This window comes from Ursus maritimus, unplaced genomic scaffold (assembly GCF_017311325.1).
Source record: "Ursus maritimus isolate PB19 unplaced genomic scaffold, ASM1731132v1 scaffold_11, whole genome shotgun sequence".
Taxonomy (NCBI): Eukaryota; Metazoa; Chordata; class Mammalia; order Carnivora; family Ursidae; genus Ursus; species Ursus maritimus.
Genome location: NW_024423453.1, coordinates 2,101,121 through 2,128,569, shown reverse-complemented (window position 1 = coordinate 2,128,569; position 27,449 = coordinate 2,101,121). Strand labels below are relative to the sequence as shown.

Genomic DNA, 27,449 nt, shown 5'->3' with positions numbered 1-27,449 from the left:
GACAGTCATTATAATCAAAATCAGAATGAGCCAATAATAAGGTATTTGTATAACTACTTGTTTTGAAAGAAAAAATACATTTTATATGTTCAGAATTCTTTTAGATATTTGGTAATAACCCTTAGGGACCTATTAGCCTTTCTTGGCTACATAAAGTATCTATCATCTATCTATCTACCTCTACCTATGAAATATTAAACACATATTTATTTTTCTGTCTTTATTACTTACCTTAGCACGAATATAAAAGTAACATGTTAAATTTGAGGTATTTTGAAAATACGGAAACTAATAAAGAAAAAATATTATTATACAGTATACAGACATAGATCATATTCACCCAATCCTTTTTAAATGCAGAGATCACACTGCACACAGTAAAAAGAGGCCCAACTTACGGAGTACTTCCTAAATGCCAGACAACCTGCTAAGTGCTTCACTTACATTGTATCAATATCCTATGAGCCAGGTATTTTATGCCTAATTTATATACAGAAAAACTGAGGATTAGTGATTTAAATAAGTTGCTCAGAGCCATACGGCTAGTAATTGGCCAAGCTGAGATTTTGGCACAAGGTTGCCTAATGTTAAAGTCCATATTCTTTACCCTTATGTTTATTTTCTTTGTTTACCATTATATCTAATTTTTCATGTCATTAATAAATCATGTAAATATCACATAAAGTAAAAAATGTAAAACTCCTGTATGATTAGGCTTGTCTCACAGAAGCCCTTCAGTCAATGAGTAATAATATATATATATTTAATTTTGGCAAAATTTAAGAGCAAAAATGGAATATTGTTGTTCAAGTTAAAATGTATAGAGATTTTGAATGCTTTTATAAGCTTATTAGGCATTTGTATTTCTAAAGATATATATTTCTCAAATAAGTACAATGTAAACCCGAAACTACAAGACGACTCTTTGGAGCAAACACAGTATTATTATCTCACTGATTCTGGTTATACTGGGCAGGTACAGTAGGCGGACATGTTGGAAGAACTAATTAAAAGATCTGAAAATATTTAGATTTGTTCTCTTTCCTTATTTCAGATCAAATTAATTTAACAAAGTTATTCATTTTTGCCTGGTATGGGTTGTTTTATTAATGGAGGTAAGACTAATAATTAGTATTTTAATTCTTACATATAAATGATTTGCTTAAAGTTCCTAAAGATAGTTGATTCTAAGACTTTAACATTCTCTCATTAAAATCTGGTTTACATCATTATTTTTATATCTAAAGAAAAATAGTAAAAGAAAAAGGTATTTACTAAGCAAAGATAAATGCTAACTAAACCTTTATTTGAAATATCACAAAATCATGGATTAATGCAGTTTTAATGCATTTCCAATACTGAGTTATTCTGATTTCCTCTCCGGCTACACTATTTTCACTGTAATCTATTTAATACAAGAGTTGGAGCCACTGATGCATTCAGTTTGATTTATCTAGTGGCAATACCTCAATTATCCTCCTAGGGAAAATTATTTTCTTGAGAGTAAATCTAATTTTGGTTTAATCCTCCAAGTAATTTTAATCCACTTTCTATATATCTTGACAAAAGTAATTAAGAAAGAAAAAAGCCATTATGAATATACTATTATGAAATGTAGAAAAAATATCACATCAAAAAAGACATACACATTTTCAGCTGGTGTTAGTGAATTATGACCTTGGAAGTTACAAGAATATACCAGAATGATTTAGCACCTATAAACCACAGAAGGATAAAAAGATGTATGGCTGATAAGATGAAAATTTTGTGATTTGAGAGGTGAATAAGTGGGCAGCAATATCTTGCCACTTTAAATATTCTGCCTGGTGTACTGGTACCATGGGCATGGGCTCAATGGCTCATTTCATGGGAGAAGCTTTAAACTTTATGTCAACATTCATGTAAAATTTAAGTTGCACATAAATATATAGTTAATTTGAATTTGCTGTTTCAGATGTCTGCATTTTCCTGAATTTCCTTATTAGCAGTTTACTTCTCTTTGTATAGGCTTGGCTTGAGATAACCAATTTAGATCACATCTACAAAGGAAACAAATTGCATACCTTTTCACTGTAAAAGATAACAATAAACCCCACAAATTTCCAGTGGTCGATATTTAAGAAATGAACATCACTGAACAAAAATCATAAGAACTATGAAAGTCTGAGTTTCTGATAGTGAAGAAGAGTGCCAGCTAGACCAGCCTATTGTGTATGTTTTGTGAACACATACAGCTGGGAATGCACGTAGCACAACCTTCCTAGCACGTGATTTGGCAAATGTATCAAAATCTTAAACAATGCGTAAGGTATCCATCATAGTAATAATTACACATTATAACAACATGAAGAAAAGAAACATGATTGATGAGTAGGGGAAGATTTATGACAATGTTCAGTTAAAGCAAGGTCTATGTAGTGTGATGACAATGATGTTAACATACATGTAAATATGCATTTGTATGTGTGTATAAATATATAAATACCAAGGTTTTTGACACTACTCATTTCTCAGTAGTGGAAATACTGGTGATTCTTCTTTGTATTATTATGTATTTTTCTATATTGAGCATATAGTCCTTTAAAAATAAGAAAAAAATATTTAAAACAAATACAAGGAACAACAGCCACATTTCTCTGTTTTTCTTTTCTTTCATTATCTTTTAAAAATGTAAAACAAGCCAACGGAGGTCATTGTTATTAGAATTCATTCGTTCATTCAATTGAGAACTATTTTTAAGCACTTGCTATATGTCAAACATTGTTTTAGGCACTGGGCATTCTGCGGTGAAGAAGATAAACCTTGTGTCTGGGAGAGGAACAAATATTACCTCTATCATATAATGGTGAAGTGCTATGAATGAAATAATATTCATTATTAAGCTATACTTTAGAGATAGAAAACAAAACTTATAAACTTATTTAGGAAAGAATATAAAAGTATTTCCTTTAATTAGTCTAAGGCATATAATTTTTCTTAATTAAAGAAATTGAAATTGCTTGATTACTTACCCCAATATTAAACATCCCTGTAAAATACTCCATATTTGCTTGAATGAACCAAATGTTGCTTAAACCTAGTTCATCACTTCTCTTCTTAGCACGAATTAATGATAATTCCTTGTTTTCTATTAATGTAACCTAGATTGCACCCAGGAAACAATAGTACATTCAGTAACATAATTCAGACATTAGGGTAAAGTATTATTACTGTATTTCATAGTTTTAATGTAGAACATATTACACTGATCCTTATCCTGTGCCAGGAGGTATGCCAGATAACACGGTATAAAAATGAACAAGGTCCTCGAACTCTTGGAGCTTACAGATGGAGTGATACAAGTGCAACAGGCAATTATAATACAGTATAAGTGTTTAATGGAAGACACATCGTGTGTTATCAGAACAGTCGGACTTGATGACTAAAGAAGGTTTTAGTCATTTAACATGGAGAATAACATATTAACTGAGGCCTGAGCAATGAATAGGAATCAGCTGGAGGAATGAAGGAGTGTTTCAGACAGAGAAAGAAACACGTGTGAAGGCCAAATGGTGTGTTTGAAGAACTGGGAAAACTGGTGTAGTTGTGGTGGTGACGGTGGATGGAGGGACAGGGTGTGGAGGGTAGACTTGAGGCTGGAGAGGTAATAGGAGCCAGATCGTGTGGCCAAAGAAGGTTCCACTGCTGCAATGTATAGTATGGATTGGTGGGGGTGAGACAGAAGGGCAACCAGTTAGGAATCCAGGTCAACAAAGATTGGAAAGGATTATTTGTTTAGAAAGAGAAAAGTGGGTAGAATTAGGTCACTTTCATCACTATCATTCCTAGTTCTACCCTTATTTTGTCCTTATGCTTGTCTTTACAGAAAAATCCTGTATCCCTTTGTATAAAAAACCTGTCAGAGTACAGTTGGTATCAAAAGCTTTCCAGCCATTATTCTAGACAAGATTTCCCCTTTAAAGGCTCAACGTCTCTAAGTTTTCAGAACTGTTGGAAAGGGGGAAAAGACACCATATCCCTGCCTCTGCTTCTCCACGGTTCTACTTTATGAGCTTTCTTCTTTTAACCACAAAGTTATTACTTTCCTTGATAACAAAACAGACACCTGCTAGTTTTCCCCAGGATTCCTTATTTATTTTGCCCTTTATTTTCGAAGAAAGGAAAAGAATAATACTCCCCACCCCCCAGCATTCTGTTACATGTCATTCTGGCCAGTCTATGAGTTCTTCCTCATATTTTTCTTCTGTGAGAAATCACTGTAATTATTTTGCACATTCCAGAGTTCATGAGCAAAGAATCTGCCCCATTCGTTTTGTATTTTTTTAAAGTCATCAAATTCTAGACTTTTATGCTAAAAGATGGTCACTCCAAGGAAATGATTTCATATGGCAGAAGACTAAAAATAATAAACTTCTAACAAATGGTGGCAGTGACTGCATAAATTATAGTACATTTACTTAAAAACATACTATGCAGTTACATTTTGGTGATATTTTAATAATGATATTTAAAATTATTTGCAATAGGGAAAAACATTTACACAATATTGAGTTAAAGCTGGTAACTAAAATTATATTTGCATTTTTAGCATTTGCAGCAATAAGCATTCTCATGGACAACGGCTTAATGAGAACATGGGGAGAAAAGCATTTGATGGATGAGTGTGGTAAATTTGGAGTTTATTTTTTTCTTTAATGAATTTTGTATTGCTGTTACAATTTCGGTACAATGGATAAAAATCAAGATACCAAAAGAGTATACATAGCTTAACATGTTCCAGAAGCTAGTATTTCCGGTATAAAATTGTGTGGCCAATTAAACTAGTTTTGCCATTATTTTATTTAACAACATTGGTTATTCCCTCTTTATTTTAAAATATAACCCTTTTATAAAAATTGAAAAATGTATTGTGATCCTCCTTTACTTTTTTTAAAGATTCTTAAAAGTTTAGGTCAAAGAAAAAAAACTGTGCCACATAATGTGACCTGAGTGTACAATTATAAATGCAAAGAGCAGGGGTCAGACACATATTCAGCGAACTGAATTGGGTAGTTTTCCAATGTTCCCTTTTATGGGTCATTCAGACTTTACCTGGCATGATGGTAGCATGTGAGCAAGGACAATCCCAACATGGCCCTGGAAAAGGCAGAAAAAGAAACAAGTCAACTTTGGTCCCTAAGGCTTTTTTCTCATTCTGAGACAGCAGTCTTGCCAAATAAAAACATGACTTTGAATATAATACAGTAAAGTCACATAGTTGGGGAAAGGCTAACGGGAACAAAAGGAGGGATGTAATACCCCGCCGCTGCAGAAATCCACAATTCTGTCACCAGGTTTGGCCTGGTTCGTCACCACGTAAACGAGGTTGTTTAACTGCTGCTGCTTCCTCAAAGCTCGATCGCTGGACATTTTACCTGGGGAAGATAAGAGATGAGGACAATGAAATGTTAGGCATCGTGGGGTAGTGAGAAGGCACTCATAGATAGACTGCTGGCATCCAGCAAGAGGGATAAATGTAAAAATGAGTTCCAAATTCCACATCACCCACCACGAGAGGACCAGAGAACTGAAACCCAGAAATGAACTCTCTCTATGCATATTTTTATTTTTATTCATGTCCAACTTCTCTGTCAATGGCCATTGAAAAAGTCTTCTAGAGAGGATACAATAAATGAAATATTAATGGCAGAGTCATAAAGTGTTCAATGAAAGTTTACTGGATAAGTAAAAATTAACAGTGATAGTCTCTCTTCCCTCTATCCCTATCAGAGACAGATTGCAAAGATTACCAAATTCTAGCACATTGTTTAAATCTCCTTGGACAAAAGAGATCCAAAATAAACAAAAACATTTTTGTTATTTAACTGGCATGTCCTTGAACTCTTAGTTTTTCTGGTTAGGAATGCTGGAACATAGGTGTCACGTTGTCTGCAATATATCAACAGTTGGTGTATTTACAGAGAAACTAGATTTTACCATTTCGGCTTTGAAGCTTCTTTTCTTCATGAGTCAGACACAGAAATCTAATGCAATTAGAGATTAAAGATAGGGCATTTCCAAGTATGAAATGCCTTGGGCCTAGCAGCATGAAAACATCTTAACTTTCCTTCAAAGCCACTAGTTAAGTCCACGAAAATAACTTCAGAAGAATGAATGAAATTATTTGTTTTTACATATTTCACATGTACTTTTTGTAAGAGCAAGATTAAGAAAATATAAGAGAGAAGATTTCATTGATATAGATAAAAGGCAAACCCAGATAATCTTTTGGCTCGATCAAAAATTATTTACAGTTATCAACGTTTCCCTGCTCCATTTGTATAGAAAAATAGCCTGGCTTTTTTCTTTTCTTCTCTTTTCTGTTTTCCTTCTTTCTTAGGTTACTGAAATTAAAACACTAGAAACCTTTTATTTTAGGAAAAAGAAAATATGAATAAAAAATCTGTATGAGAGAAAAAGATCCATAATCTAATAATTCAGAGCTAATATCTTTATATATATGCACTTTCAGCTGTATCTATAAATTCATAATGTTCTAGATGCATATAAAACATTATATATCTATCTTTCCATGTCAATGCAAGTTTCTATGCCTTAAGTTTTAATGGGTGCGTAGTAGTCCACTGACTGTATCTACCACACTTACATAACCAATCTCCTACTGTAACAACGTGGTCATCATCATACAGCTAAATCACTGTACACATTCTTAATTATTCAGCATGGCCTAATGTGAATTTCAAACATGAAAGGCACTTACACCAACAGTCTTGTGACTTCATTTATGAAGACAGTTTCATATAGTCTTCTTTTCATTTTTTCTCTAATAACATAATTGTAAAAAACTTAAACAAAATAAGTAAAAGCCCCTGTCATCCTACCCTTCCTGCGTTACCACTCCTAAGAAATGATGACAATTTTCAACACAGCAAAGTTGAAAGAATCTTACAGTGAATGTCTCTATAACCTCCATTTAGCTTCTACCATTAACAACTTACCATCCTTGGTTTAATCACACTTCTATTCATCTATCCATCTGTCCATCCATCCATTCATAAATCTGCCTTATTTTTTATGGCAATACAGTTCTGATTCAGAAAAGGAAGAGTCACTACAGGAAGGGGAGGAGAGTGGCAAAACAAGAAAAGTACTTTTGAGCCCTGTCGGAAAACGACTGTTTAATGGAGCCACCAAGAGGCAAGAAATGAACACAAACATTTCAGTCTTTGTTCTGTGGATTTCTTAACATTTCTTAGCCAAGGGACTTTCATAAAGTCAAAAGGAATTACCTTTTGTTAAGAATAAGGAAAAAAAATTTATTTAATGGAACAACTAACAGGAAGTTTGGTACCGTATTTCTATTAGACATTTAGAATTATCTAACTTTCTTAGACTTGCTTCAAAAGCAAACGTTGATGAGGATCTGTTTTCCTTGCTAAGACTGCATCTTTGCATATAAAGAATTCATGCTGATATGAAGGCTGAAAGCAAACAGGTAATGTTCAGGGTTGTGTTTAAATAGACACTATTAAGCTGCATGTAATATTCACAAATCGAGCTAAAAATATAGCAGCATGATGCTCAGATGCTTTATGGAAAATCCACCTCTAAAAAAGCATTCCTCCTCCCCATTTCAGTTTTATAAATATTATGAAGCTCCTGGAAAAATGAACAGGATCTCAAATACACTGAACAAGGTAAGAAAGTGGTATTTTGAGATATGGTATTAATCTAAAAATCCAGTCCTACACTCTATTTATATCCAACATTCTTGTGCCTAAGACACCATTTATAAGCATGAATTCATAATCTATTTTTAGGTTGACTAAAAATGCTGGTTCTTTAAGTGCCATCATAGAAAAAGAAACCCAAGAGTCAAATGGTCAGATGTTTTAATACAAGTGGTCTTACTTGTTCTGTGATGTAATTCTCCCACAGGGAAGTCTTTCCCTTGTCTAATTCAAGTTAGGAGGAACCTGGTTATTTCAATAACTTCAGTATAATTTGCATTGCCCAAAAGGAAAACACAAAGGTAAAGGAATCAATTTTTAAGCAAAGGAAGAGGCATATTAGAACACTGGCATGACCTATGTTCTACAGGGCAATAGACAGTGAAACGCAGTTCCCATCCCCAGAGTACCTACGGTTTTCATGCTCGGAATACCACTTAGGAACCTACCATGCTCAGTACCTGTCTATATGCTGAGGACACATCTCAAAGTGAATAAAACATAGTCCCTGTCCTTAGGGAGCTAAGAGAGTATTTAAAGGAAGTTACAGGTCTTCATTACGTGCAAACGTGTGTGCGCTGAAAATAAAGGACTAATTGAGACATCACAGAGGGCTTTACAGAGACTTGAGGCATTTCAGCTGAGTCTTTAAGGAGGAACAGAAACTTGCCAGATAGAACGGCAAGGGAAAGCATGCTAAGAACAATATGACATATTTAGGGGAAAACCGCAATTAGCTCATGTGCTTAAAAATGAGGATCGATGAAGAAGTGGTAGAATATTAGATAGATCTGAAAATACAGGCAAGACCAGATGGGAAAGAGCATTGCTTGTTATTTTGCTATAGAGAAACTTTGTTTCTGTGCTATAGAGAAAATAGGGCCTCATTTTAATATCTAATGTGCTTAGAGTTCCTTAGAGACAAGTCTTACTTGAACAGACAGCACAGTTATTTTTACATTATTACATATTAAAGATTTTTATTTAGGATAGAGTATATTCTCAAATCAAATCTGATTATTGATAGATTTCTCTGGAGCGTTCAAACTCAACTGATGCTAATTATCATTACATCATTTAATTAAGACAATGAAATAGAATCAACTCATTGGAACTCATTGACTCATTCTGAACATTGCTGTGCTAGATCAAGAAAGCCCTTGGACTCCTTACTGCATTATCCTTCTTAGTCTCCTTCCCAGGGTCTCTTCCCTTGGTATAGCTCTGAAATGCTATGTTCACTAGGTCCTGTCTTTTGTGCCATAGTTTATCATTAAGCATACTTTTCCTGTATATATAACAAAGGCCCTTCCACATCTATCCATTAAAATATGTCTTCTTTGCTTAAAATACGTTTAAAGGCACCTCTCTGCCTTAAGAAAGCAATTTCGACTTCTTGGCAAGAAAACAAGGCCTCTGGTGATCTGAGCCCTGTCACTTTGGCAAACTCACCTTCTGGAACTTTCCTACATATCCCCTATATTCCTGCCTTTCTGAACAATGGATAGTTCCTTGAATTTATCAAGGTCAGTTAGGTGGTGCCTTTATAAATTTGTTACCTGTGCTTGAAACCAATTTTCTTGCTTTAGAACCTCAGGAACCCTACCAGCTTTCCATGCTCCTGACCACATTTACATTTAGTATTTTATAATACATTTTTTAAAGAGACAAAGAAAAAGTTACTTTTTCAAACCCTTTGGTACTACCCAAAAGAATTCATCTTTTATACTATAAAGCATTAGTATTATTAAATAGTGAAAAATTTTTCTTATTTTACACTTCTGGGTATTTATCTGAAGAAAATGAAAACACTAACTCAAAAAGATATCTGCAGCCCTATATTCATTGCAGCTTTATTTACAATAGTCAAGATATGGTGACCACCTAAGTGTCCATCTATGGGTGATAGATAAAATGTGGTATACAGATAAACAACTGAATATTATTCAGCTATACAAGAGAATGAAGTCTTGCCATTTGAGACAACATGGATGGACCTCGAGGGCGTTTGCTAAAAGAAATAAGTCAGACAAATACCGTATGATCTCACTTACATGTGGAATCTGAGAGAACAGCCTGGTGGTTGCAAGAGGGCAAAATGTGTAAAGGGAGTAAAAAGGTACAAAATTCCAGTTATAAATAAATAAGTCAGGAAGATGTAACGTATAACGTGGCAACTATAGTTAATAATACTGTATTGCACGTTTGGAAGTTGCTAATAGAGTAGATCCTAGGAGCTCCCATCACAAGAAAAGGATTCGGTAACTATGCGTGGTGATGGATGTGAGTCAGAATTACCATGGTGAACATTTCCCAACATATACAAATATCAAATCATTATGTTGTACAGTGAAACTAAAATAATGTATGTCAATTATACCTCAAAGATTTTTTAAATGATATGTAGGCACAATTAATTATATTAACTACCAAAAGAACCATTACCTAAAACTGCTTCGGTCTTTCTGAAATAAATACAGATGATTTTTCCTGACCAAATAAACTTGGTCTAATTAAATGGAAAGAGTGTTAGAAGATGGATAGGCACATAACAGGTGCTTAGTAAAAGTTTAATGAATTTATTTTCTCTGCATTTAGGACAAGCTGGATATTAAGGCCACATGCTTACTTCTACAGGTAATAAACATCAAAACAAGTTAGCTATCAATGCTATGCCTGTATTTGTTGAAACAGTAAAAGAAGTCAACTACAAAACAGTGTTTTATATGGGAATGTAAAAGTTTCTAAGAACTTTGGTGAAGGAATAAGAACACAGCTATTTAAAGTTATACCAAAAGCTAGACAAAAATAAATTCAAGCTGGACTAAAGACCTAACTGTGAGAGAGGAAACCATTAAAATCCTAGAGGAGAACACAGGCAGCAACCTCCTAGACCTTAGCCATAGCAACTTCTTACTAGATAACTCTCCTAAGGCAAGGGAAACAAAAGCAAATATAATATCCTGGGACTTCATCAAAATAAAAAGCACAGCAAAGGAAACAGTCAACAAAACTAAAAGGCAACCTACAGAGTGAGAGAAATTACTTGCAAATGACATATCTGATAAAGAGTTAGTATCCAAAATATAATAAAGAACTTATCAAACTCAATACCCAAGAAACAAATAATCCAATTAAGAAATGACTAGAAGACATGAGTAGACATTTTCCCAAAGAAATGGCTAACAGACATGCAAAGCTCAACATCACTAATCATCAGGGAAGCACAAATCAAAACTACAATGAGATATCAGCTCAAACCTGTCAGAATAGCTAAAATCTACAACACAAGAAACAGGTGTTGATGAAGATGTGGAGAAAGGGAAACCCTCTTACACCACTGGTGGGAATGCAAACTGGTGCAGCCACTCTGGAGAAAAGTATGGAAATTCCTCAAAAAGTTAAAAATAGAGCTACCCTATGATACAGCAATTGCACTACTAGGTATTTATCCAAGGAATCCAAAAATACTAATTCAAAGGGATACATGCATCCTGATGTTTATAGCAACATTATCAGCAATAGTCAAATTATGGGAACAGTCCAAATGTCCATCGACTGATGAATGGATAAAGAAGAGGGGATACACACACACACACACACACACACACACACACACACACACAATGGAATATTACTTAGCCATCAAAAAGAATGAAATCTTGCCATTTCCAATGATGTGGATGGAGCTAGAGAGTAAATGCTAAGTGAACTAAGTCAGAGAAAGACAAATACCATATGATTTCACTCATGTGGAATTTAAGAAACAACTGAGCATAGGAAAAAAAAAAAGAGAGAGAGAGAGAGGCCAACCAAGAGAGAACATACTGAGGGTCACCGAAGGGAGGAGCATGGGGGGATAGGTTAAATAGGTGATGGGGATTAAGGAGGGCACTTGTTGGGATGAACACCGAATGTGGTATGTAAGTGTTGAATTACTAAATTGTATATGTGAAACTAATATTACACTGTATGTTAACTAACTGGAACTTAAATAAAAATTAAAAAAAAAAAAAGCTAGAAAGGCAGGAATGAAATTCTTAAAGAAATTCCTGAGTTGATGTGTAAAATTAAGCAGCAACATAAAGTTTACACTTTAGGTCAATGCAATTTTGGTTTTTAAATAAAGATTTATTTATTTGACAGAGAGAGAGACAGCCAGAGAGAGAGGGAACATAAGCAGGGGGAGTGGGAGAGGAAGAAGCAGGCTTCCAGCAGAGGAGCCTGATGTGGGGCTCGATCCCATAACGCCGGGATCATGCCTTGAGCTGAAGGCAGATGCTTAATGACTGAGGCACCCAGGCGCCCCAATGCAATTTTGTTTTAAATTTTGGACATGACTTGTTGGAAATACTAAACATTTAGAAGAGTCCTTTTGATTTACATTTTTCAAAGTTAGTTGCAGGCCAGCATCACTAATCCTCTTAGCCATGCTAACCTCCCAGTGACAACTTTCTTGCCACAATGGATACTAATCATCTGATAACCTTTTCCTTCTTTCCCTACTTATTCGCACATCCCACAGTGCAGTCTATGAAACCAGCAATTGTGTAACAGTGTGATGGTTATTTTCACTGATAATTTCGTTATTCACAGTATTAGAGCATTCAGTAATTATTAATTAGAAATTCAAAATGTTAAAAGAGGCCAATCTATTCCTCTCTAAATTGAGGAATAATGACCTCACAAATATCTTAATCAATAATTTGACCAATGAAACAACCAATGAACTTAATGTACATAGAACTGTTCCAGACAATGCTAGGGACACAAAGAGGTACAACACTTGGTACCTGTCCTTCGTAAAGTTATGTCTTGTTTAATTAGTACAAAAACATTTTATTTGAGCTTTGAAAATACATTGTATTAACTACATTGTACAATATATTTTTAATGAAATTTTAACAGCTATAACTCATAACAGCTAAAGTTTCTAAAATGGTTGATAACACTTTCTGTTTAAATGATGCTTTGCAATTTATTGAGCACTTGCATATTTGATAAATAACCTAACCTCAAAACTCTGTCAGGTTGTCAGAGTGGATGGCATTTTACTTACTTTACAACGAGGGCACTGAGCACTAATAAGGTTGCTCAGACATCGCACTTGCTCAGAGACACACATCTGGTAGGTAGGAAAGCTGGGACCCTAACCAAAAATTTCTGTATGCCAGGTTAGTCTTCTTCCCACTATGACTTGCTCTCTCTTAGATGATTTTGATTAATTCTGAATGTCAGAATTTCAGCACTGTACTTTTTTTATGTGTGAGAGTTAGAGGAAATGAAGTGCTTTCTGGGAGGTAAATGAGGGGTTTCCCTAATAATTGCATTTTAGGGGGGAAAATATTGTTCTTCAGAATCGGTTGTAAAAAGCAGTTTACTTCAGTTTTTCCTCTAAGTAAAATTTCTAAGGGTAGGCTTACCAGTAAAAAAAGATGAATTTAAGTTTTGGACTCAATGTTTTGGAATATATCACCAAGGCATCATTTGGAGGTCTCATAAGTCACTCTGTTTAATGAATTGACCTTTGAGTGTCACCCTTCCCAGAAGAGACCATTTCCTCACCTTGGGACTGTAGCAACCTTTTTGATTTTATAGAAGACTGACATGGGGAGGTTGAGCAATCAATTTGTTGCAAAATCGGATTATCCAGGAGGAAAGAAATGAAACTAGATTGGGAAGACCTTCCCTGTTACAGTACCGCAGATGCTACCAAATATAGCATGCACCTTTACCCTTCTACAGCCAGCTCTAGAGCACCTTCAAAAACTGGTAACCAAAGAATATTTAGCAAGACGCTGGGTCGAGGGGCAAAATGGGAGAAAATACAGTCACATTATTTATCAAATCAAAACTTGCGCTTTGTTTATAGAAGGGCTTAAAAACAGTAAACAGTGGAAATTCTAAGACTTTCTTTTAAAACCTGCTATTTTTTTCTCTAAGATTAATAAACCATTTTGACTTCAGAATACCAGAACCCCAAGTTAATTGAACACATATATTTTCATTCCATTTAAATGCTATTTACACCACACAAAGTAAACACCACTTTGCCCTGGAATTTAGTTTAAAAAAAAAGTCACAATATCTTCCAAGTTGCCCATAAGACCAAGTTGAAACGCTTTAAAACAAAAATGTTAACTCTAGAAAAGAGTTTAGGTATTTATTTCTTCTCCCTCTTTCAGAGGCTTACATTAACAACAGTAAGGTATTTTTAACAGTTTCATTAACTTTTTGAGATGATTCAAATAAACCTCAATTTGGCTTCAAATGTGGTATGTTTCACAGTATTTAGGTTAAGTGATAATCTAGTATCTTATTCTAATTTCTACTATGATCTGACCTACAGAGTTTCTTGTTTTTTTTTTTAATTAAAAAATGAAAATGGTGAGTATCTAAGGTGGCATGATCCCAAATTCTTTGATAATATTAATGCTATAATATAGTATTCCCATCAAGAGATGGTTTCTATGTCTGCTCCCTTGAACCTGAGCTCTATGATTGCTTGACCAGTGAAATACAGAAGCAACACTGTGTCCATTTCTGGCAGCTTCCACATTCTTTTGAGTCCTTTGCTCTTGCAACACAGCACCATGCTTTAGGAAGCCAAGGCTCCCCAGCTGATGCTGTGTAAACAGACAAGCTTTCCTACCAAGCCCTAAAAGTTACAGATCTGTGGATAAAATCAATATTGTTATTTAAAGGCACTAAGCTTTGCAGTCGTTACTTATAAAGCAATAGATGACCAGAATGACATCCTAACATTGGGCTTTTAAGGATTATCACCACTGAATAGTATTTTGAAGGTACCTACCTATACATGAAATGGTGCTAGGTACTATGACAATAACCAAAATAAGGAATGGTTATTATACTTAAAAGTGAACAGTCCGAGGCAGTAGTATTCATTACAAGTTACATTGGGACCATATAAACTCCAGTCTTAAATTTCAATTCTACTGTTCCTTTTCTTTTTCTAATAGTCTCAAACCTTGAGAGCCTTACTTACAAGCATAGAACATTAAAGAATGTTGGGACTTCAACAGCAAGGGATGGTGGAGAGAAAGAGACTGGGGAAATAACGCAGCAATAGTCATCGATAGGGATGGGCAGTGATCCAGATGAGTATTCAAAAGGAGCTCAATCTGGACAAGTACTGATATTCACATAGGTCTAGCAACAGTAGGCTTTAGCAGTGGTCCAGCCAGTAGGGTTGAAGAAAAGGGAGAAATACGAAGGGCTAGGAAGAGGAAGGTCATGCCATCGGGGACATGTAGGTGGTCAGGCCCTATCCCAAGTGACAAGAGATGACAGGTCTAAAAGAGCCAGGCTACACTAAAACTGAGCTATTTGGGAGATCTGAGCTTACTGATACATTAGTTCAGGGCCTGGGTAGGGCAGTGGAAGGCAGTGGGAGGCAGTGGGAGGCAGCGGGAGGCAGCGGGAGGCAGCGGGAGGCAGCGGGAGGCAGCGGGAGGCAGTGGGAGGCAGGAACTGACATTTTTTTCCTACACCGGAATTTTGAATTTCCCTACCTTTCTGATTTTTCCATTACAATCTCTATAGAGTAGTTTATTAACTTAGCACATATTTTTAAAGCATTTACCAAGGTGCTAGGACACAATGGAGAACAAGGGAGATTCTTATACTCCAGTGAAAGGAGTTTGACAACAAAAAATCGAGTGATAAATGAAATGGAGAAAATTAAAATAAGATATGGCTGAAATTAACTTGGTAAATATTTTAGATTAGATAGTGAGGAGAAGCTTCATTGAGCAGGTAACAAAACTGAGATCTGAATGACAAGAAGTAGCCATGGGAAATGAGAGAAAAGGTACTCCATACAAAGGGAACTGTTTAAAAGAGCCTTTAGGTGGAGAGCAGGCAGAGATGTTTGAGGAAGACAATTACAATGATATATATTTACTCTCATCATATATGTGTGTGTACATATACATGTGCATATATGTATGTATGTATATACGTATACATATATAGTCACTGAATGGATATTCTTATTTACTGGTATTAGGACTACTGAATGATTACAATGTGCTAAGCATGTTTTATTTATTATTTCAGTCCTTTGTCATGAGGTTGGTACTGTTACTGCAATGTCAGATGAATAAATGTGAACTAAAATAATAAAGTAACTCACTTTGGCCACATAGTTGCTCCCAGGTGGAGCCAGGTTAAATTTTGCCAGTCTCGCTCCAGAGCCTGTGTTTCTATCTACTACCCCCAAAATAACAAACCCTTATCTGTAAAGTAGTTTTGAACAGGACCCAAATATATATAGGATTACCAATTTGTCTGTTAAATATTTAAAAAAAGTTTAATGTCTGTCTTAGGAAAAATAGAAACTTTTTCTATTTCAGTATGCACTATGCTGCCTCCCTGGTGTGGCACAGATACGTTTCATCTGTATTTTTGACACCAGACAAATTTTCATCATTATTGAACACTGTTTTTTTATGTTTGGAAATATGCTTAATTCTAATCTCAAAATCAGCATGAAAGTCATGCTAAAGTCAAATTTTCAGAAAAATGCCGAACAGTAGGAGTGCTGGACTTGAAGCAATATGTGTATAAATGGCTTCGACTTAGTAAAAGAAAAAAAAAAAAAGGTTCTTTGGAGCTTATCTTGGTAGTTATTGTGCATTCAGGGTAAGTGCTCCACGAGAGAAAGAGAGAGAGAGAGAGAAGAGATGCATCTTTCTAAAAAGAAAGTTTACCCATCCCAAATTACTTCAAATTACTTTCAGGTTCTTCTGTTCTGAGTTTTTGTTCCTTTTTTTTTTTTTTTTTAAAGATTTTATTTATTTATTTGACAGAGAGAGAGACAGCCAGCGAGAGAGGGAACACTAGCAGGGGGAGTGGGAGAGGAAGAAGCAGGCTCATAGCGGAGAAGCCTGATGTGGGGCTCGATCCCATAACGCCGGGATCACGCCCTGAGCCGAAGGCAGACGCTTACCGACTGAGCCACCCAGGAGCCCCTCTGTTCTGAGTTTTTGATAATTCTTTTTAATGATGGCTGAATCTAAGAATCATTCCTTGAACAAGTAAATGTCAAGAGTGCTGTGATTATTTTGGATTTTTGGTTGTTTGGTTGTTTAGTTTTGTGTATATACACTTGTGCGTTCTCATGCACTCTAGTTTTTAATCAGCTATTGACCATTACACGTATACCCAAAAGTCTGAGCTATGAAGACACAGAAGTATTAGCATTTGTTAAACTTTGGATTGTGGAACACTGGTCCCTCACGATATTAAGAGATATTGGGAGGGAGAAAGAGTGGCTTCCACCATCAGGTAGTCTTAGGAAATTCATACATTATCCAGGTTTTTGGAGAATCACAGTGCCCATTGGCATCATAAAGGCTCTTGAGGAATCTCAGGGTAGAAACACAGTGTTTCCCCAAATCATCTGACAACCAAATGTTTTTACTATCTAATTCTCTTTAGAAACTATATTAGGAAATATTGCCTTATCCAGCCTCTTTGCTTAAAAATTACGCTTCCTTCAAATTCAGTTCCAGTGAACACAGTGAGTCAACAAAGACACAAACCAGATTCTTCAGACTACAAAACCTTCTACTTCAGGACAACTGTATCTCCTAGGAACCTCCAGAAATTACACGGAATAAATACAAAATCCAGTCACATGCTAGTTCGACTCAAGAGACTGAGTCATCAATAAAAAGGAACCAAAGGTACCAAAAACATTTTTCTTGAGAATCAGAGTTATAAAAGCTATGTTTGAAAGCTTGACGACATTAGCCATCATAATATTTCTTCTTGAATATTAATTTAGGAAAGAAAGTGATGTAACATATTTAATGTAAACTTCTGAAATATTCTGAGAACAGAGTCATGGTGTCCATCACAGTTAAGTAGGTGCATTATTTAATTACATGCACTGAAATAGCTAAGTGCTTATGAGAACTCTTGAGAAAAATGCTTAAAATTTAACATTTCTAGGTACCCAATGAAATACACAATATAAACATCTAAATATCCTCCCTAGTGAATGAATAGCCTTAAAATCTACCATCTGATGTTCAAGACGCAGACATGGTAGCATAAGGGCATATCTGCATACACACAAGACAGCCATGGCAATTTCCTTACGCTTGAAACACGATGCAAATCTTGGACACTTCCAAGAACTACTAAAATCAGATCTGAAGTGTTATATATTTCCCCCATTATTTAAATGCCATGTCTAGGATACACAGAAAACCAAACACATAGAACAAAAAACACCAGGAAATGGTGGTTGGTCCAAACGTTTCCATCAATTTCCATTAGTTTAATCTTGTAACATGTGATTAGTTTTTACTTTCAAGTTAATAAAAGAAGCCAGAACTTTCTTCTTCCATAAAGTAATAGAAAACAGGTAGACTTCCGAGAGAATTATGTAGAACATTAAAATAAATACTGTTGTACTGATGGGCTTTAAAACTCATAAATGAATGATCTAGTAAAAGACTTTGTATTTTGACTTAAAATAAAAAACAAACAGTCGTAGGCTAACGTATGAGAATTTTAGTTGCCTTTTAAGCAATCGTATCCAAACACTGAGGAAAAACATATTGTGATTAGTAATTACAATAACAGGACTATAGATAACTCACTAATTTATGCAATTCACAAAAACACAATTTCTTTGCTGAGGTATAGTTTGGAACATTGTATTCAATATTTCAAGAGGAAAAAAGAGCAGTTATAAACTAAGCCTTTCACTGAAAGTGGGGAAAAACCCATTTTCTTTCTATCAATAATAGAAGAGTACGAGGAATTCCAACAGCCAATTAAGAAACATTTATTAGGTACCTATATGTGCTAAGCATTGCTCTAAGGACTGGGGATATTAGCAGTTCCTGCTGCCAAGAAAACACATTCCGGCGGGGGGCAGACAGAGGCTAAACACAAAGCAAATAAACATACACTACATCACAGGCTAAGAAGAAAAGTAAACAGAGGAAGGGGACAAAGAGTGAGGGAGAGACTTTAGATGGAAAAGTCTGAAAGGGCTTCCCTGATAAGGTGATATTTGGGATCCGAATGAAGTGATGAAGTATGTGGATTATCTGGAGGAAGAGTTTTCCAGACAAGGGGGTTAACAAGAGACTGTCAGAGGAGATCAAAGAAGTAGCCAAGGGCCAGAGTATGCAAGGCCTTAAAATCTATGTAAGAATTTTGGGCTTATTTTGCATTAAATGGACTTTGCGACATTATTTGACTTTTAAAAAAGGATTTCTATAGGCAAGCAAGGGTAGAAGCAGGGAGTCTGACTAGGATACTACTGCAAAAATAGTCTAGGCCAGACATGACAGTTGTTCAGACTAAGGATAGAGCAATGGACGTAGAGAGAAATGACTAGGTTGGGTAGAGATTGTAATAACAGAGCTGATAGGATTTGCTAATGAATTGGATATAGAGGGTAAAAGAAAGAGAAGAGTCAGGTATGATTCCAGAATTCTGAGCCTGAGCAACTGGAAGAATCACTCTACCGCATGTTGAGCTGTAGTAGAGGTATGGAGACTAAATCCTGCGGTTTTTCTGATGTCTAGAGGTTTGGAAGCTAAATAAGAACCAGCAAAGACGACCGATAAGGAGTCCTTCTATTAGTTTCTCAGAGGCTAACTAAAGAAAGTATTACTAGGAGAAGGGAATGATTAATTTTGTCCAAAGCAGTTGATATGTTATGGAAAATAAGGACCGAGAGACTTGTCCCTTAGATCTAGTAAATGGAAGTCCTTGGTGACCTTGACAATAGCAGTTTGGTTGGAGTCGTGGGACAGAAGACTGATTTTTGTGGGTTCAAAAGAGAAGGACAGTGTATAAGGCATAACGGAAAGGGAAAATCATGATTTTGTGATAAATGATTTGGGTAAGAATCATCAGTCGTTGCTAAAACCATTGGTGAAAAACTATTAAGGAGTAAGACAGCTCAAAGTAGCTTCCCAGACATTTATTATTACAAAGGGAAACCAGTATCTTTACAATGGAGAAATCTGAGAGAAACCATCTTAGCCAAGTGATCAAATTTCTAAACAATGTGTCAAACTGATATGTGTTTGCTGTTGTGGTACATTTGGACGGACATAACATCAACTCTGTAGTATGCTTGCCAAAAATGTTTAGGAGTCATTTTATTGTAGACTTGCCAATGGTTTAGCCTCCATCTGAAAGAGGAAATAGACAAATCCAAATTGAGGATATTCTGCAATGTAATGGCTTAGATTCTTAAAAAAGAAAAAAGTCAATGTCATAAAAAACAAAAAGAATTTTAAAGGCCAGGGTTCTAGATTAAAGAAGACTAAAGATATATGAGAACTGAAAGCAATGTATAATCCTTGATTGGATACTAAAGAGAGTAAGAACATTATTGAACAATTCCGAGTATTTGAATATGGTCAGTAAATTTGCTAGTAGTATTGTATTAATGTTAAATTTCCTGTGTGTAGGGGCTCCTGGGTAGCTCAGTCAGTTAAGCATCTGCCTTCAGCTCAGGTCATGGTCCCAGGGTCCTGGGCTTGAGTCCCGTATCAGGCTCCCTGCTCAGTGGAGAGTCTGCTTATCCCTCTTTCTCCGCCTCTCCATCATCACCTCCTCCCACCTCTACTTGTGCTCTCTCTCTAATAAATAAATAAAATCTTTAAAAAAAAACTTTCCTATGTGTAATTATTGGATTGCGATTATATAGGAGAATGACCTTGTTCTTAGGAGATACATGAGAAAACATTTTGGGATGAAATGTCACAATGTATACAAGGAATTCTCAAACGGTTCAGGAAAAATGAATGTATTAAAGAGATAATATAAGTAAGACAAAATAGTACAAAATAGCCTTCATAAAAAATACTAAGGCTACATGGGTATTCAGTCCTGGGTATATTTACAAAGCTTTTAAAAAACAGGCCAGCAATTTTTTAACAAAAGATTGGGAAGGAAGTGGAGGAAGAGAAGATGAAACCATAGCAGGTAGGAAGAGTGGTAGCTGTAGGGTTAAGTAGGGTATAAGAGGATTTAAAAATCTGGAAGGTAATTCAGCATTTTTGGTATCTGATGAGCATGATCCAGGAGAACAAACAAACAAACAATTGAGGGTGTAAGAGGAGCAGATAGAGTACACAGCGCAAGGTTCAGGCTTAAAGGAGAACACAGTAGGAGGACCTACAGTGGATGGCTCTCAAAGCTGGTATGTTGGTACCGTTGCTGGGGGAAGCGTGTAGACACTCTTCTGGTGGCTTATCTTTTTAACCTGTGAGTTAAGAGGAAAGGTGAAGAAGTACTGCAAGTTTGAAGAGAGAAGATTATATGAAGTAGTTCTATATACCAAGTGGAATTGGAAAATCTTATATAAGGATCATGAGTACTAAGGACGCACTTCCTTTTTTTTTTTTAATGACATGGTATTTTATTTTGTGATACAAATATTGATGGTGTTATCACTATTGTCTTACATCTCTATTACTTTTTTTTTTTTTTAGGACGCACTTCCTTAAACAAAGATTTATGTAATAATAAAGATGGAAGAAACCTTAGAACGCATCACCTCATCCAGTCATTTTATAGGCAAGGAAATGGAGACTTGGAGAAAAACAGATAATGTAGAGATAATGAACATGGTTAACTGGCCAAATAAAACAATAGTACTAAGCATATTAAAGCACTTATAGGACTCCTCCTACATGGCAGCACCATGCTAAGAACTTTGTATCTATTAACTCCTATAGTGAAAACTACTAATATAAAACTATATAAAAAGGCATGTGTTTTAACTTCTGTATTCCATGTGAATCAAAGAAGTTCAGAATGTTTAAGGACCACCCCAGAGTCACAGCTATCTTCATGAAAGATGGAATTTCCATTTGTGCCGTAGTTATCACCAGCCTATTTTAAGGGATTTCAGTGAGACTTCCAGTTCTTATAGCTTACCCTACTCTACATGGACTCTGTACCTAATAGGTTTTCAAACAGGATTATTAACTCAAGCACTTCAGTAACCTGAGGCTGTTAAGAGCCCTAAGCAGAGTCAGGGCACAGTGCTGACCATCAGACACTTCGGGCAAGAGGAGCGGTGAGGAAGGAACCACACACAGCAGAAACTGAGAAAATGAACAGTAAGCAAAATCAATCTTAAGTTTCTTCGTTGATTAAATACACAGATGAAGCAAATTGGACTCAATGCTGATTGATATTAAAAAACTTTCTAACAGATGCAATGGGAAATTTTCTGAGAAAACAATGTTTCATACATATATGAACAATAAGGGCTTACATACCGAGGGACAAGGAAGAGGAGGCAGAAGGAAGGGGGTTTGAATTAACTAGTAATTTATGAATTCTCTCATAACAAGGGGGAGCTTAAAGAGTAAAACTTTCATTGCTTCACTTTAGAGCACTGCCAGTCTTTTAATCCCTTCCTGACCTATTTTTATTCAGCACTGAAAAGGGTACATTGTTTGATTTGGTATTAGCTTTTAAGGAGATTAGTTTCCAGGAAAAGTAAAGCATTTTGCATATAAAGAGGGACCCTCTTGATACAAGGCATCATAGTGTGCTCTGTTCCCAAACCACCTGTTAAAAAGAAATAAAAAACAAAGCAGAATTCAATATTTATTCCCTCCCAAAATTACAGATGAAATTAAAAATCACCTTGTGTAAAAAATATTTCTCAATGAAAAATATTTTTTCAAAATATGTCTCAACGAAAAATATTTTTTCAAAATATGCATGGGCCTTCTAAGGTTTTAACCAGAAGGAAGCTGAATCCTTTTATTCATAAGCAAGAGGTGAAAATTAATAGGTTTTTCTTCTTAATCAAGGATGTCAATCTGCATTAGACTATTAATTATGAATTGTAATACAATGAAAATACAAACACCATGGGGAAAGACAAAAAGCTTCCTAAATTTTCATATAATTTAATTTTATCTTGGATACTTCTGGCTTGATCTTAACCCTTCAGACAAGTCTGTCCATATACTCCAAGTGGGCATAGATTATTTTTTCTCAGCCCTAATAGTTCTGACACCTCTTCCATAGCCGATAGTTTCTAATATTCCCCTTAACTGTGTTGAAATGAAATTCAAAGATAATATAGCTTATATAATCTAAATAAAATAATTATTTAGCTATACTATTAAGAAGTGAAATAAACTGTTTTATAATAGAATAGTACACAACATGTAGACATTCAGTCATGACTACTAGAGAACCAAAATGGCCCCACAGATTTCTAAAAGACCCTCAGGCCTTAACATTAAATATCATGACACGTAAATTCTCTGAATTAGGTGACATTCTCTCTAGAATATTTTGTTACTGGAATTGTGCTCTGAATTAAGCCAAAGCAACGATAAATTTTAGAAGACAGAAGACATCATAATTTAGGGGATTTGACTTTTATTTCAAAAATTCCCTTATAAAAACTGCCTTATGTACACTAGTACCCAACATTCCAATACAAAAAAGTTTCTTTAGGGAAATAAACAAATATTGTTTTTTAAATGACTCCCTGATGTGACATCTGTCTATTTTTGAGTTTCTTTTGTAACAGTAACAATAATGAATCATCTATCTGATATCTTTGGAAGTATTTCTCATAACTAAAAATTTCTAGGTAACTAAAATATAACCTTAGGAACCAAAATTTGTTGTTATTAAACTTTTTGTACATACAAATGTATATTACACATACACAAATTATAAATAATAACACTGATAATAAAATGAATACTGTGATATCCAATACCCAGCTTAAGAAATAGGACATTACTGGGGCGCCTGGGTGGCTCAGTTGGTTAAGTGTCTGCCTTCAGCTGGGGTCATGATCTCAGGGTCCTAGATGGAGCCCTGTATCAGGCTCCCTGCTCAGTGGGGGGCCTGCTTCTCCCTTTCCCTTTCCCTCTGCCTGCCACTCCCCCTGCTTGTGCTTTCTTTCTCCCTGTCAAATAAAAAATAAAATCTTTTTTAAAAAAGAAAAGATAGGACATTACTTACATTTTTGAAGTCCTATGTATATGTCCCTACCCAACTCTATCTCCCTTACCTTTCACTGCCCTGAGACAACCACTATCCTGAATTTGTGGTTACCATTAAATTGGTTTTCTTTTTAGTTTTGCCACATAAATATATACCCCTAATATATTATTTAGTTTTGAATATTTCTAAACTTCAGATAAGTGAAATTATATTATATACTTTTTTTTGCAAATTGCATTTTTCGCTATAACATTCATTCATGTAGATCATGTAGATATATGAATCTGTACTTTACGTTCACTATTCTAAGTATTCCATTGTAGAGCCATAGTATAATTTATCTATTTTCCTGTTGATAGTCATTTGGAATGTTTCCTTCTTTTTTTGCAATTATAAACAACTGAAAACATTCCTGATTTTGAAATTTCTTAAGATGCTGCATATTTGTTAGCCTATTTTTAAAAACTTGAATACAATTTAGTCTTTTCTTAATGAATCTAAGACAAGTCTAAGAGTATCAATTATATACAATACAGCATTATAGTAATGTCCTCAGAGGTTATAGAGATGTATATTCTAATTTTTACTAGAATTAGTAAATTTAGTCTGCTTTTCGTAGTTCTTTCTCACTCTCTAGCTATTGCCAAGAAACTTCTCACTGCTACAATGTTTATTCTAACATTCTCTATTTTCAATTTCCTCCCTGTAGACCTGGAGCCCAGCCAATGAAATTCGAGCATAGTGCCAACAAAAAGAAAAAATAGATTATGACTGAAAGACCAAATGGGAGCTTTTCTAGGGGAAATGTGTACTACCATGAGATAAAATGGTATTATGGAAGGAACAAAGGTTTTGGTATTTCAAGTCTGGCTCAGGCATTTATTAGCAGTCTGACCTTGTCAAGTTACCAAATCCTTCTGAGTATCTGCTTTCTCATCTGTAAAATGTACATAGCAATCCCATCTGATAGGACTATTGTGAGAAATAAACAGCACCATAGCATAGTCCCAGCGAAGCCCCTGGCCTTCAATAAACATAGGCTCCTTCTGCTTCACATTAGAGGGTAGTGACCAACTACCTCAAGAGACCAGGGACTTTTTGGCTTACCTCTTGGTTCACAGATGTGTTCTACATGGTTCCAGATAAATGACCTTCATGGAGGTGTTGTTATTGCTTCAAAAATCACAGCAAGTACCGTATTATAAATATTAAGAAGCAGAATTTCTACTGCAGAAAAACTGGATTATGACTTAAAAAAACTCAAAGGAAAACAAGAAAAGCAGAGAAAAAAGGAGTTAAAGAGATAAGAGATATGAAGGATGTGGTGAAGAAATAATAAAAAGTCAGTTTATGGATAACCAGTGCTCCTCTAGAGGAAACCAGAAGAGATGGAATGAAAATTTTATTCGATGAAATATTTTCTTGAGGGAAAGAAACTTCCCTCGACAGAAAATAGACACGAATTATATCTGGGAAAAAACTCACCTACCATGCAAAATTAATGAAAAGACACTGCCTTCTCTGAGAAAATACTGAACTTAAATAGACAGAATATGATCAGATGAAACACCTTTAAGTGTTAAAGCATGAAGGTAAATGGTTATCTCCTTATGAGGAAAGACAGGCTGCCTCAGATTTCTTGACAGCATTACATGCCACATAATGGAGGAATATTTAAAGAGTTTGGACAGAAGACAGTTGTGGCTTAAGAAATCTTTACACAGCTACATTTACCTATGAAGGCAAAAGAATCATCTTCTCTAATACCCGACTGCTTGAAGAGAACACTCATCCTCTCTGGGGAAATAAAGAAACAAAGCAAACAAAATCATTATATGCCAGGCCCCAGTTAGTCTACAGTTTTTATAGTCTATATAGTTTTTATTTCATCCTCATAACATTACCTTCATTTTACACTGAAGATAAATTATATCCCTCATGATTCTCGTTTTACAATTGGGGATATCCTTCCTTATCCCCATTTTACAACTGAGGAAATAGTATGCTCAGAAAAGATTATTAACTTGCCCAAAGTCACATAGTGAATAAGTATAAAAAAGAGGGACCAGAAACCATGTCTATCAGACTCCATAAATTTGGCCTCATAAGCGTCTATGCAATGGCTCTTGAAAGAAAAAATTTTAAAAAGAGGAAGATAGAAAAGTAAACATAAACTATTGCAAGAAAACACAGGTGGTTTTATATGGTCTTGGTATAAATAGCCTTTCTAAATCAGACATCAGAAGCTTGCTTCTAACTTTATTTAAATTTTTGTTCTTGACATAATTACCCATTTTTCTCTTTGTTAAAAAAATCAGAGAATATTGCAGGCTCACTACAGCACAAAGTTAAATTAAGTAATATATGGATGAACTTCATACAAAAGTCCTTTTACCCATAATAGGTAACTATTTATGTCTTTAATTCAATTTTATAAAATTAGATCAGTTTGAAATTGTCATTTTAGGTCATTTTATTTCATTAAATAAATTTCTAAGACGAAAAAAACCCTTTTTATCCCTTAACCCCCAAATCCTAACAGAATTCTCTTAACAAGGTTTGCACTCATTCATCTTGATATCCTAAGACCTAGAGTAGAATGAAAAAATGAAATATAATTGATCCTCGTTATTCACAGATTCTGTATTTGTGAATTTGCTTACTCACTAAAATTTATTTGTAACCTTAAAATCAATACTTGAGGTGTTTTTGTAGTCATTTATGGACATGCACAGAGCAGCAAAAAATCTGAGTGGCCTCAGACACATGTTCTCAGCTGAGGTTGAACAAGGCAACACTCTGACTTCTTGTTTCAGGTCTCATACTGTAAATAAGTGTCCTTTTCATAATCTAGTTAGTGCCATATTTTTTTTTATGTTGGTGCCTTTTTGTTGGTGATTTTGCTGTTTAAAATGGCCCCCAAGCATAGCGCTCCTAAGTGCAAGAAGATTGTAATGTGCCTCACAGAGAAAATGTGTCACCCAAGCTTTGTTCAGCTACACGGTATAGTGCTCTTGGCTGTGAATTCAATGTTAATGAACCAACGATGTACATTAAATAAGGTGTCTTTAAACAGAAACCCACATAAAGTTATATATGGATTGGTTGATGAAAATGTGACCAGACTATTTCCTTAGAAGCAATGGCTCAGTATTTCTTACTTCAGTGTTCCAATGATTTTATAGAACATAACGACCATGAATATGGAATGGATCATGTTTATTGGGCAACTATTATGCATCAGTAGCAACTGACCTCATTTTTTAATATTCCCTTCTACGCTTTGCCTCTATGTAGAACAATGTAAAATATTTTAGCATTTTGTGCCCTGTGAATTTATAAAAATCATTACTTTACTTTATAAAAATAAAACTGATATTTCTCACTTTTTCTTCATGTCCATACCTGGAAAAATTTCAGATTGATGATCCTTAAAACCTAGAAAAGTCCCCAAGAAATCACAGTGACATCTCGCAAAACTGCCTAAGTGGTATTTGTAAATTTTTATATAAGTTCAAAAAAAAAAAAAAAGGATTGTACAACTTTCTGTAAAACCGATTTCAGTAGCTTATATCTTACTTCTAAATACATTAAAAGTAATGTAACTGTATTCCATGAGCATTCATTCTATTTCTACCATGGACCAGGAGCTGTGCTTTGTCTTGGAGGTCACAAAGATCAATATGATACAGTCACTATCCTTAGGGATCTCAAAGTGTAGGG

The 27,449-nt window shown here is 35.1% G+C and overlaps 1 protein-coding gene across 5 annotated transcripts in view; it reads right to left on the bottom strand.

Annotated features, from left to right (window-relative positions):
- The window catches only part of GSTCD (glutathione S-transferase C-terminal domain containing), a 148,365-nt gene that overhangs the window by 44,187 nt on the left and 76,729 nt on the right, over positions 1-27,449 (bottom strand). For all 5 annotated transcript variants that reach the window (XM_008689391.2, XM_040626207.1, XM_008689389.2 and 2 more), the window contains 3 exons: positions 5,299-5,414; positions 5,092-5,136; positions 3,012-3,140 (listed from right to left, as the gene is read on the bottom strand). In XM_008689391.2, the coding sequence (XP_008687613.1) occupies positions 3,012-3,140; positions 5,092-5,136; positions 5,299-5,414 (290 nt within the window). The remainder of the gene's footprint in view (positions 1-3,011; positions 3,141-5,091; positions 5,137-5,298; positions 5,415-27,449) is intronic.